This window comes from Egretta garzetta, unplaced genomic scaffold (genome assembly GCF_000687185.1).
Source record: "Egretta garzetta isolate BGI_Z169 unplaced genomic scaffold, ASM68718v1 scaffold797, whole genome shotgun sequence".
Lineage (NCBI taxonomy): Eukaryota > Metazoa > Chordata > Aves > Pelecaniformes > Ardeidae > Egretta > Egretta garzetta.
The window spans coordinates 580,213-592,886 of NW_009260172.1; the positions used below are offsets into that span (position 1 = coordinate 580,213).

The following is a 12,674-nucleotide window of genomic DNA, read 5'->3' on the forward strand; positions in this document are numbered from 1 at the left end:
GGCCTGCAGAAATTCCCAGCAGGAAAAAAAATAATTGACCATCCTACCATGCCCAACACACAAGTGGTGGCCATCCCCACAAATGCTGATATCCAGAGCATCATAGAGGCACTGACTGCAAAAGGAAAAGAATGTGGCAACAATGGGCCCAACAAGTTCATTCTCATTAGCAGTGGGGGCACATCCTGCTCGGCAGGTCCAACACCATCGCAGCATCTCCCATCAGAGAAGAAACCCAGTGCAGCAACCAAGGCTACAGGTGGTCAAGAAAGAGACAAGAATGTTACACAGACACCTGGTCTTGCAGGAGGGACAATGCTCTGGCATTCAGGAATTGATTCTGTGGTTGGACAGGAGCAGGAGAGCAACAGTATGTAATCTTTACCCTTTTTTTTGTCCCGACAGATAGACAAAGAGTTGTGAAGTGTAGTGCTTGGGACTCGGTATGCAGTAATGCAAATTATTTTGTTAGTTACAAAATAGCTTCAGATTTTACTCTTATCGTGTACATATGTACATTATGATTCTAATAATGTACATGTGTATGTAGTGAAATCTGAAAGATATTAGTGGATATATTTTTGGTGGAAGAGATGACACATAAAGGTGTATAGCGAAGGAAAATTTTAGTGCTGGGGCAAAAAGAAGGGCTGGCTTGAGCAAATCAAGTCTAGAAGAACAAAAGACTAAGTTTCATTTAGCAAAAGGGCTATGGCTGAATTCAAGAGTACCCTCGTCATGACAAAACATACGGGCCTAGAGATTTAAAAAAAGAGATGATTCCCATCCTTTAATAACCAAGTGGCAGGTCTGTTTCCTCCTTGACTGTCTCATGAAGCTGCTGAATACATGTTAGAAGTGGGATGGATTTTACTTTGAAACACTGCTCAGATCAAATCTGTATTTGCAACTTGAGATAGCTGTGTTGCTTGTGGGCTGTGGCAAGTCTTATCCCATAGTATAGTACTGTCTGACAGGAACCCATATATAGCTGCATTAGCTGCATTGCTACAACCAATCTCACCAGAAATAACAAAACTATGTTAGTTTTCATTGAAGTTCAAAAACCTGGAGACACCTCAGCTTCTGACTTGGATCTTTTGCTAGGTCTTTCCGTTGGAGTTTGTCACCACCTTCCTTGGCCTTTGATTACTAGATTAATCCCTTAGCTTAAAAATACTTGAATTCTTGAAGTACTGAATCAACATTGTCCTGTTTTGGTTGAGGGCAATAGTCTGGTTTGAATGTTTTTAAGGCTGCAGCTTTTTTCAGAAATTGGGCAGATTCACATTAAATCAGGAATTCAAGGCTGAATTCCTTGCACGAGACACATTAGGACTGCAACACCATCTTGTCCCTGTCTTGAGACAGGGATGCCTCTTTTAGAAGTGTGACTAGTGCCTTCCTTTTGGCACTTAAGATGAAGGGGGAAGAGGGTTACTTGTGAGTAAGCAGAGCTATGGGCTTGTTATCCCAACAGGTAGTGGTGAGACAATGAGCTCTGTGTTGGACAATAGTCTCACTAACATCCAGTGGCTGGGGAAGATGAGATCTGATGGTCTAAGTTCCTGTTCTGTGAAGCAAGACATGGAGAAAGAGAACCAGATGCCTCTGCAGGAAACAATCAAGGTAAGTAGGAGAAGACAATGGGGTGTGCACTAAAACATTTGATAGGGAAGTAATCCATATGGATCAGAAGACTTGCAAGAACCATCTCTAACCCAAGTTTGGCCTTTACTGATTTGAATAGCAGAACCTGGAGGATCCAGGGATGTTCCATGGCCCTTCTTTGTTGACTTTGTGAGCACTCATGTATCATTCCTTCTGTGTGTCAGACTGAAGAAGATTCTGCTGCTGCTGCTATTCCTACTGCTGCTGCTGCCTCCTCCTCATGGCAGGACTCAGTATCAGAACGACCTCCTTACTCCTACATGGCCATGATCCAGTTTGCCATCAACAGCACTGAGAAGAAGCGTATGACTCTGAAGGACATCTATACCTGGATTGAGGATCATTTCCCATATTTTAAACACGTGGCTAAGCCAGGTTGGAAGGTAACAAGCAGGCCCTCGAGTTGCTGTGGGCCACAGGGTGATATAAGCTTTCTGGATGAAAATGAAAAGTTGTTCCCCAGCCTGCAGAGCAAGATGGAAATTAATTTAAATGCTCCACCCCTAGATGTTCCCTGTTCCACTTCTTGTATTCCTTTTCTCATTCCACTTAGGCAGGATGATGGGGTGTTTCATCATTGGAGTAAGAACAGGGATCTTGAGTAAATAAGAATAAGACGCTGATGACAGGGTTGGCTGGGTATGTAGTGATATGAAGGTCTATGTTGTCTACACTTTGCAATGTAATCCATCTGCTAGGGCAGTCGTGTCTCAGGTAGGTCATGCTGTGCTGATAACAAAACTACTGCTTTTCAACCTCCCCCTCACTGCTTTCTCCCCAGAATTCCATCCGGCACAACCTGTCCCTTCATGATATGTTTGTCCGCGAGACATCTGCTAATGGTAAAATCTCGTTCTGGACTATTCACCCTGATGCAAACCGTTGTCTAACATTGGACCAGGTATTTAAGGTGAGTGCCTCATGCAAAGAAAGTAGGACAGTCCCTAAATGCCACAATAGCCAGATGCACCTTATTTTAACAAGAAAGTTAAGCTGCTTTGACATCAGCCTTTTTGTAGAAGCTGGATTCAGATACTTCTCTTGACAAATAGTCAAGCTCTGTACTTGCAAGAAAAGGTGCTGTGGCTGTGCATATGAACTGGAGCTTCTGTGGGATGTGTTTATTCTTCAGGTGGTGTGCCAAATGTAATAGTGAGCTTGTTCAACCTTTTTCCATGGGCCTGATTCAAATTCCTAGTGACAAGCTTTCCACTGAAGTTAATCAGGAGTTCTTATGCTGTTTGATTAGACAGTCATAGGATGGAATTGCCCTATTTCAGATAGGTATTTTAGGAAGTACCATTTTGTGGGAGAAACAGAACTTGTGAGTCTGATATAAATGCGTTGAGACTCTTCTGTCTTCTACAGTGCATGGGCAGATTAAGTCTTGTTTGCTCAGATTATGCAAGGTTAAAAGGTCCTGTTTGTTCCCCCTTTGGTTAATAACTTCATCTTATTTTTCTCCCTCTCAATGCCTTGCTGCCACCAGCCGCTGGACTTCGGGTCACCAACATCGCCTGAGCACTCTGAATCAGTAAGACTTACCCTCTGGCTCGGGGCTTGGGCTTCCATTCTCCTCTTGCCAGTTGCTGAAGGAAAGGATAAGAGGCTTGGGGAGGGGGACTGGGTCACTGCACCTAGTTGTACAGGTCCATGCACATGCTTTTTGGGGAAGGGAGTCAAGCCAAAGGTTAATTGCCTTCAGATGATATGCTTTCTCTACAGCTGGTAGAGCTGTACAGCTTTGAGCAGCTAGAAGTCTACTGCTGAAGTAGGGTACAGTGGGCACCAACAGGCTTCAGAGAACAAGCCCAGACAGAGATTTCTGGTAAAATACGCATCTCCATGGCAGCAGTCCCAATCTGTTCTGGGGCTCAGATCCAGAGAGAATAGGATCTCTCTGTGCTCCTTTTCAGTTTGGAACCCAGCTACATTGTGACACTCAGAAGGGAAGTTTATTTGCCGTCTCTCCTTCATTCAGCAGTTTTAACGACAACAGATGTGCAAGCAGCCAGTCAAACGCTTTTTTGTCACTAGGCTACAGCCCTGGCCTTCTTTCTACCTGCTTAGACTTCTGATTCCTCTGTTGCCTCTGCTATTCCACTTGAACGCCTGTCTGGTCTATGGTTTGTATAGAGATCCAATGTACAGTAAAGCTGTCCTATTTACCTTTCCTCAGGCACTGAGGACGCTGAAACCAGGTCACTTCTGCAGTAGAGTCTGCAGCCGGAGCAACTCTGTTGTGCCAACTCTTTCTACACAGCTTTTGGCTGGCAGCTGGCTTTGAGATGGCATGGCTGCAAAACAGCAAGTGACACAGAGATAGAGCCAGCATGAGTGCTGGGTGCTAACAGCTCTCTGTATTAGTGCAGCACAGGCTTCTGGATTCACAGTTCTGAATAAAGCAGCAGAATAACGACGGATTCTTTAAATATCTTTCTTTTCTCCTTCTTCTCTTTCTTATTTCACAATGACTGCAGCAGCAAAAGCGACATCTTCCTGATCCCCAGAAGAACCTGGGAAGCAACAACAGCAGCAAAACTGAACCTCAGAATGCACGTAAGTTTTTGAATCAGTCCCATAAATCTGGGGCACTCTCCCAGATTCCCTTAGGAATAAAAGTGGGAATTGTTATCCAGGTTTTCCAGCTTCCTACTTTCAGGTTTGGAGCTGAAAGTAGTATTGCTGTGTCTGAGAGAGGATGTGATAGAGAGATGGCGGGAATTGGGTACTCAAATGGAGTGAGAGCAGAACTTGCCCAAACATGACAGCTAGGATCTGTATGAAGGATTATTTTCTTGTTCGTCAGGCCTTCTGGCTTGAGATTTGTAGCCTCAAAATTAGCAGAGAAGGCAGGTGGGCCTCTCTTTGATCAGTTGTTTATTTTGGGTTATTTAGAAGGACTTCCTGTTAGATGCCTGGGTTTCAAGAGGTAGTAGAGGAAGGCTAGCGAGTCCATTCTTTTCCCTTCCAGGCCGAAAGATGAAGCCTTTGCTTCCTCGCATCAACTCCTACCTTGTTCCAATCCAGTTTCCTTTGAGTCAGCCTCTTGTCTTGCAGCCTTCAATGAAGGTTCCTCTATCCATGGCACAGGGAGCATCCCTCAACAGCTCAGAGACTTTCCGGAGCAATAAGCGTGTGCGCATTGCTCCAAAGGTTGGTTTCTTCTTTTCTGAGCGTTTTTTGGTTGGTTGTTTTGTTCTTTTTTTTTTTGGCGGGGGGCGGGTGGGGAGGGTGTTGGTTTGTGTGTGGTGGGGTTTTCTTGTTTGTTTGTTCATTTTTCTTTTTTTGTTTTCTACACTTCTTGCCTTCTGTGAACCCTGTTCTTCCTATGGTTCCTTTGTGCATCTTCACTAGGCGCTCTGAAACTAAGCTCCTATTAAGAAACTAGCCAGTGACAATCCTTGTTGTCCTTTTCTGTCTCCAGGATGACTGTTACCTGCTAGTTGACTTGCTATGAGGATGTTACTATAATTCACTAGAGGAGGGGGCTCTATGGATTGGTGAAGACAATTTTTCTCTACTGCTTGGATGTGAAGAAATTAGAATGGCAGAAATGGCTTTGTTCTGCCCCTCAAACTTTCAGATTTTTTATAGCACTGAAGAGACGAGTGACATAGGGAAGTTGTTTGTTTGAAAGAGCATTTATGTGCATGTAGTCTCTTCCCAGAGGTTTTCAGCTAATTCTGTGGAGTTCCCAGTTATTCTGGGCTCAAGCAAAACAGCTGTTAAACAGGTCTTTTGGCATCTCATTGAAGTCTCTTAGGTGCTTGGACACTGTAAAGTTTTAACTTCCATCCTGTCTAACCATAATCCTATTTTCCTTTGTGTGCCTGCTGCTTTATCTTCTCTCCTGCTATGATTTATCTTCTGTGCTCTTTTTCTTTTGATAACCTCAATTTTTTTCTTTTCTTTTTCCTTGGTTTCTGGGAAAGCTGTCCTCATTCATTTTGCTATTTCACCTGTAGATAGTGTAAGAAGGAATCAAAGGGGTTATGTACTCCTAGAAGTTCCTCATAGCAGAAGTGCTCTGAAGGGCATGACTTCCAGTCACATAGCTAAAATCCTTCCCATGTGATCTGTAGGCTTCTTCGTATCAACTTCACACAGAGATCAATCTCTATCTGTTACAGTTACTGCTTTCTGAAGATCTTCCTCTTACCTGCTTTGCTGTCCTTAAGTGCCAGTCTTTCTTTTCTTCCTTCCACGATCCTTTGGATTTTGGGTAGGTTAGATCCTTGCTTACTGGCTGCATATCACTTGTGTTTCTTTGTAGATGTCACTCTCTGCAGAAGAGTCATCTTCTTTACCTACAGCTGCTGTCAAGGAGGAGAGTCAATGTGATGAAGGTTTATTTTCCCCAACCCATGCCCTAAAAGAGAGCAGCTCCCACCCTGGTGAGGAATCGGCTTCTTTCCCTGAGAGCATCTGTATAAAGGAGGAAGAAGGCTCTCAACCGGATGACTGGCTGTCCCCATTTGCCTCAACCCTAACAGTAAAGGAAGAGCCAGGCTTGTTCCTCCCAGTCTCATCCACAAAGGAGAAGAAACAATTCACCATGCTGAAGTCACCATCTAAGGGTGTTTCTGACACATTAGTTATAAAGAGGCGGGAAAGGAGGGAAATGGGCAGATCCAGAAGGAAACAACGCCTAGCACTGCCTTGCTCAGAAGAGCCTGTCCTTGTTTTGCCAGAAAGCAATGGCTTTGACAATTTCCAGTTAGGGGCAGACCCACCTTTCCTGCAAGAAAGCCAGCCTCTTGAGAATATATCACAGCTCAATTGCTCGCAGGAGGAAGAGGGGCCCTTTAAAACACCAGTCAAGGAGATATTCAGCAAATTGCCAGTTTCTTCCACTCCCAGCAAAGTCTCAGCAGCTACTACGTCTCCACTAGGGGGCCTTGACCCCTGGAAGTCTGCATCCTTAGCCAAGGGAAGTCATGAGCTGGACTTCAGTCCAGTGAGAACCCTTCAGTTGCCATTCACACCCCTCCAGGAGAACCAGGACTTGCTGGTTTTTAACAGCACACCCCTTAAAAATCCCCTCTTTGAGTCCCCTCGGGAACTGCTCAATACAGAATCCAGTGACATGGTGCATGTGCCCCTCACAAGCTCTCCAGCTTTTATTTATGAGTCTACTAAGCAATCATCTGTTGAACTGCCAGCCTCTGGATTTACTGAAAACCGGTCACTCATGGAGGGCCTGATCCTGGACACCATGAATGACAGTCTGAGCAAAATCCTTCTAGATATCAGCTTTCCTGGTCTTGAGGATGAAAACATAGGAACGGACATTAGTTGGTCTCAGCTCATACCTGAACTGAAGTAAACTGGCCTGAAGGCTGAATTTGGCTTGTTCTGATATTACAGAAAGCACTCTTTTCTTCTGAGATCTGTTCACATAGTCTAAGAAGACTGCTTTTCACTAATTCCCACATCCATGGGAACAGAGGGCATTATTGACTCCTGCTAAGCTGGGAGACAGGCCCATTGGCTGCTATGAGCCCCCTTTATAAGCTGCAATAGACTATTTATGTGGAACAAGATAGAACCTCTCTAACCTTGTGCTAGAGAGAAGACTCTCTGGAGAGAGGTTATCAAGACAACATCTAGGTAGGGCCTGAATGGCATTTGCTACTCAAGGTATCAGAGGAAATGGATGCACTCCTCAGTTATGTACAATAAGAAAGAACCTGGGAACCTCCTCCTAGCTCTGTCCTTGCTTCCCTTTACTTTGTTCTCCTATTACTTAGTATCTTCTGTGTAGTTTTAATGGCTGTAAATACTGTACATTCCTTAACTTAGCCCTTTATTTTAATAATAATTGTATTCTTGTTAGGGTTATGGGAGTATTTGGGCCCGTAAAGGGTTTCACTTAGAGTGTTGTCTATATGTTCCACATCTCCTGTATTCTTCCACCCTAGATGAGAGCCCAAAATACTTTTTTTCTTTTTTTCTTTTTTTTTTTTTTTTTTTTTTTTTTTTTCTTCTCTCTCCCTCCTTTGACTTCAGAAACACATTGGTCTAGGCTGTTCTGAAGGTTGCTGGGGCAAAGATCTGAAAAATCCCTGTACGTGACTCAAGTCAGACTGAACCAGGTTGTTATCTGGATTGCAGCACAAAATCTTGGTTTGGCTTCTGTTTCCCAGGCTGGAATGGAGAAGAGCTTGCATCAAGCTGTATAAGGTCTTTTGGTTCCAGAGCCCTATTGTTATGTACCTAGAGGACTAGGTAGAGTCACTGTTGCAGTAAGATGGACTTCTGTTAGATGGTTAAAGCTGCCTGTAAAAAAAAAAAAAGAACATAAAGAAAGAAAATACTGGTATTTCCACTGAAAAGTGACCTCTGGAAACACAAGGTATGTTTCTCTTGGTGCAATAGGACAACTCATCCCAATTGTCTAGAACTCGTGTTAAAAGAGGAAATTGCCATGGAAAAGACCTGATCCTTCTGCTTATGGACAAATGGTGGCTCATGTATCTACATACTCAATAAAGCTTCTGTGGGAACACAGCTCAGTATTGTCTTTACTGCTTTCACTCTTAGCAGCGTGCTCAGGCTGGGCCATAGCATGAACAACTGATTTTTGCTTGTCTGATGAGTCTGCTTTCTGTCATCACTGAGTAAGTGATACATGATCATGATACTGCGTAAGTGATCATTAGGACATTTTCAGTATTCCTCAGGCCATGTTGGCCATACCACATTAAGAGCTGGTTGTTTAACCCCTTGCTTCATATAATATACTTTTTCCTGCTGTTCGTGGGTAAATCCCGACTTTGTAAGTCAGAAGTATACTAACTTAGCCTGAAATAGCAGAACACCATCAGTGGACTAGTTTCTGTATTTTGTAAATGCCAAACCAGTCTCACTCAAAAATCTGTATTTTTGCCTTCCCTTGTAAACAAAGTGAGATTTAGATGTATGTGTTTTTCAGAACTGCAGTTCTCTCATGTGCTTGTTAGAGGTTATTTGCCCTCAGAAGATGTTTCAAGCACTTTCTGTTGATGATCATTGTTTCAATTTTTCTGGGGAGGAATGCTGGACTCCCTCATCTGCATTTCTGTCTGCCTAGCACAAATGACTGCTCAGCTTGAGGCCAACAGTGAAAAATGTTTTATTAGGCTGCCACGTGAATTTCAGACCAGAAGATTTTTGTCAGTTATTAGAAGTTAATGTTCCATCACTTCTGCCTAAGTCTCAGGGTTTCCTTGACTCTTAAAGAGGAAATAAGGAAGGACTTCAGAAAGCTTTAGGACTAAGGACTGTGGGTGCCAGTAGCCTCTTAAGTGTATTATTTTGTTTAGGATTGATTTGCCAATACTGCCTGTGAGGGCGGGAGGTCTTGATTCCTTCTCTGCAAATGTCCTCTAGTAAGGAGTTCACATATTCCAGTGTGGATTGAAATCATCATTGTCTGATCAGGTAATCTTAATGCTGTGAAAACTGATAAAAGCTACACAGCACATCTGTCTTCAGGGAGGAGAGCTGAGGGGAAACCCATAAACCTAGATCTAGGCACAGGGGGAAGAAGAGACACAGATAAAAGGCAAGATTGTGGTCATGAGGCTGCAGAAGAGGCATACTTTGTGGTTTGTGGCACACTTTATGCTACTACGTGTTACACAGCTGTCAACACTCTACTTGGGTTTCTCAAGACATCCTATCTCCTTTTCACTTCACTTCTTGCTCCTGAGAATCCTCTTGGATGTCAGTCCACACAACTGACATCCAAGAGCCAGCTAACTAATGATCATGTCTCCAGCAAATTATGAAATGCTCTTGTCCCTGGGATGATGGGATGGTGTCAGTTCCAGGCAGGTGATCCCTTGCTGTCCCTGTCAGCTGAGGTGCTTTGATGTCCACCTCACATTATATTTTGAACATCATAGTGCCAAAACCTAGTTTCCCCTCCTGCTAAATATTCCAGTGGGAGTCCTGGTAGAGGACAGTTATGTCAAAAAAGGTGGGGGGAACAACAGAAAAAATACCATTAAGCAGTCCTACCTACTATTCCCACAGCAGATTTCCCAGTGTTTTGCCCAACCTTATTCAAAGCCCCACTTGGTGAGGATTTCATCACAGCACTCAGGAAGATTGCTTTATTTCTTTCCATCTGTGTTTTGCCTGATATTCTGCCTGGATCCTTTCCTTAATTTCATCTTGCTACATTCACCACTGTAATGTTGTACAAAAAGCTATAAAGCCATCACACTGGTGTCTGAGTGACTGCAGCCAGCTTGTTGAAAATTTTAAGTCTTGGGTTCTCCTTCTGCAAATACCCTGCTGGTGTTTACATGTTGCTATTTATGGGCATGAGTTGTTGCAGCACATAAACTACTATGAAGAGAAATTGCTGAAGTGTGGAAGTCATGGATATTTGCATCTTTAGCAGTAAGACATTTCACATCTCTTTTGTCACAAAGGAAGAAAGGACACTTGCACTTAATATCCCAGGCCTAGCCCACAGAAGATCTCCAAGATTAAATGTGATCAGGTGTGGAAAGCAGGTAAGAGTGGCATGAAGCAGAAAAGGGGGGGAGCTGTGCTTCTAATTGCTCAGCAAAGCAGCTGTTTGGAGGATACTGGATTAAATTGCCAGAGTTTGTTACTGGAGGTCATTGCTTAGGTATCCTATATTTGGACAACTGGACTCTTCAAGGGTGCCACTGCTCAGGAGTCAAGTGACAGACAAGTAAGACAGCTGGGACTCAAGCACTTTGTACTTTCAGGCAAGTACTCAACGCATATGCAGCGAGGTCACGGTGGGAACAGTGGAAGCGGGGCTGCAGGGTATTATGCTTTGAAAATGTTTGTCATGAACCAAAGGCTAGAACAACAAGATGATGGAGCTGCCAGGCAGAAGTAAAACACTGCGTGAGAAACCAAACCAAAGGCATTATTTTGGACCATGGGGAGCCAATCATTGAACTTGAGGTACATGGGCAGAGCAGGGGGTTGATTGAGCAAGGACAGAAATTCTTCTGCAGTCAGGTTGGATGTGTAGTAGAGAACTTCTTGAGCACAAGCCCATCATACTCTCCATTATGCAAAAGCAGATATTCAGTGCTCAGAGCTGAGCACTGATATCGCCATCAGCCTCTGTTCTGCAGGAATTAGCTGAGTCAAAGGAAGACACAGAAGAACACCTGTCCAAGAACAGAACACTCTGAACTGTCTTTCCCTGTGGACAGATACAGCCTCCAAACAGCCAGAACCAGCCTCCAATCACCCTGTGTTCAGCTCAACACAGTTGAACTTCCACTGAATGACTGCTGGGCCTGGTCTTGCCCCAGTCCTCATCCCCATTATCAGGAGACAGCATCAAGACTTATTTTGAGGACAGTCACCTTCTGTCAGGAGCTGGTGAAAAAATAATAGGAGACCACACCAGGCAAAGACCAGAAGACAACAGGGCACTGCAATAAGGCACAGCCACAGCACTCTGCACAGGAGCAGAGCATACACTGAAGTCTAGGGTGTTAGGGGCACTGTATACAGAGGACTCAGGCGGACTCAGGCAGGTGGAAGCATATAGGTAATTGCATCATGGGATAGGCAGGGTGTGCCCCCAACTCTTGGCACAGACAGAACAGGTAACACAGCAGCATTGTCCAAGAATAAAGATTATTGATAACCTCCCCCAGAAAAGACATGCTCCTGTTATGCCTCCACTTTAAAATGGCACATCTCTTGGGCAACACTACCACAGCAGCAGCATTTCCATAGGAAAAAGCCATGCTTTTTGCCAGTGTCTCCCTCTGCAACCCTTTTCAGTAAGTAACTGTACATTTTGAAATTAGAGGTTCTCTGGAAATGGTACAGGACCATCTACCCCCCCTTTTTCTGCTTGTGAGCAGGCACAGGCACAGGGTTTACAACCAGCCCCAACCAGAATAATTTTGATGTCTTCGCTGCAGTAGCTCTACCACCTATCTCCATCCTTACTGCCAATCTGGGGTGCTCTCTTGAAGCTTTAGTCTGGCTTGGAAATAATATGGGACATATCAAGTCACACTTGCTCAGCAAGTGACAACAATGAAGCAGTTTGACAATGTCATCAAAATGAGTCTCTCTCAAAAGAGATCTATGGTTATAACCAGATAAAAGGCTTGAATGCCACATGACAGTAATAGCAGGAGGGAAAAAGAAGTATTTTGTAAGGAAGAATGGGGAACACAGTTAAAGCTTTGTGAACAAAGATCTTATGTCAGGCATTTGGGTAGGGGTGTCAGAGCAATGTCAAGTTGGCAATTCAAAGGAAACAGGAGGTCTGTGCAGCATAGGGAGTTGTAACCAGGCAAAGAATTGATGAGTTTTGTGTTTGAGAGCAGAGCAATGACGTAAGGTCAGAACAGAGGAGATGCATAGAGAGGGAGAAAAGAGGCCAGAAGGCAGGTATCACCTGTCCTTCTGCAGGCTCAGTATTTGGGCTATGCTGTAGTGGTGTGATCTTGTAAGGTGGTGGATGCCTCTGTCCAGACTCCTTCAGTAAGACCAGAGCTATACTTCTTGTCTTCTCATGAACCTATTGTAGCTCAAGAGCAGGTGGGCACAGTTCTTCGCGCCCTTTGTGTAGCATCCCCAGGTCTTCTCTGAGTACTGTGCAGGAGCATCCCAAGACTGTCCTTGAGTTCTGGTAACAACAGAGTAGGCTGTTTAACACCTTCTAGCCAGTGAAAGAAAACATTAATTTAAGACATAATTTTCAAAGGATATGGGACATACAATTCTACAGGGAGCCAGCAAATGCTGCAGATGCTCCACTCCTCCAAAAATTCTGCTCTATGCCTGTCAAGAAGTGCGACAGATGCAAAGGGGAAGGTAATTCCTCTTCACTGGTTGAGTGGAGTTCCTCCTACTCCATTTTGTCAGCTGAAAAGGACTAGATGCCCCTTGACAGGGTGAGTAAAGATGATTGCCACCTTTTTGTTTTTGTAGCTTGGCTGGTGGAGGAAGAACTTGAGCCCTTCCCCATTTGGAAGAGAGAGACCCTGTTTTAC

At 44.1% G+C, this 12,674-nt stretch overlaps 1 protein-coding gene across 1 annotated transcript in view; it reads left to right on the forward strand.

Annotated features, from left to right (window-relative positions):
* Nucleotides 1–7,358, forward strand: part of FOXM1 (forkhead box M1) — a 7,617-nt gene extending 259 nt beyond the window's left edge. Inside the window, exons 2-9 of the mRNA XM_035897138.1 lie at nt 10–370; nt 1,481–1,629; nt 1,836–2,054; nt 2,453–2,581; nt 3,161–3,205; nt 4,152–4,230; nt 4,646–4,827; nt 5,948–7,358. Of these exons, the coding sequence (XP_035753031.1) occupies nt 10–370; nt 1,481–1,629; nt 1,836–2,054; nt 2,453–2,581; nt 3,161–3,205; nt 4,152–4,230; nt 4,646–4,827; nt 5,948–7,000 (2,217 nt within the window). The 3' untranslated portion in view covers nt 7,001–7,358. The remainder of the gene's footprint in view (nt 1–9; nt 371–1,480; nt 1,630–1,835; nt 2,055–2,452; nt 2,582–3,160; nt 3,206–4,151; nt 4,231–4,645; nt 4,828–5,947) is intronic.
* Nucleotides 7,359–12,674: the final 5,316 nt, after the last annotated feature.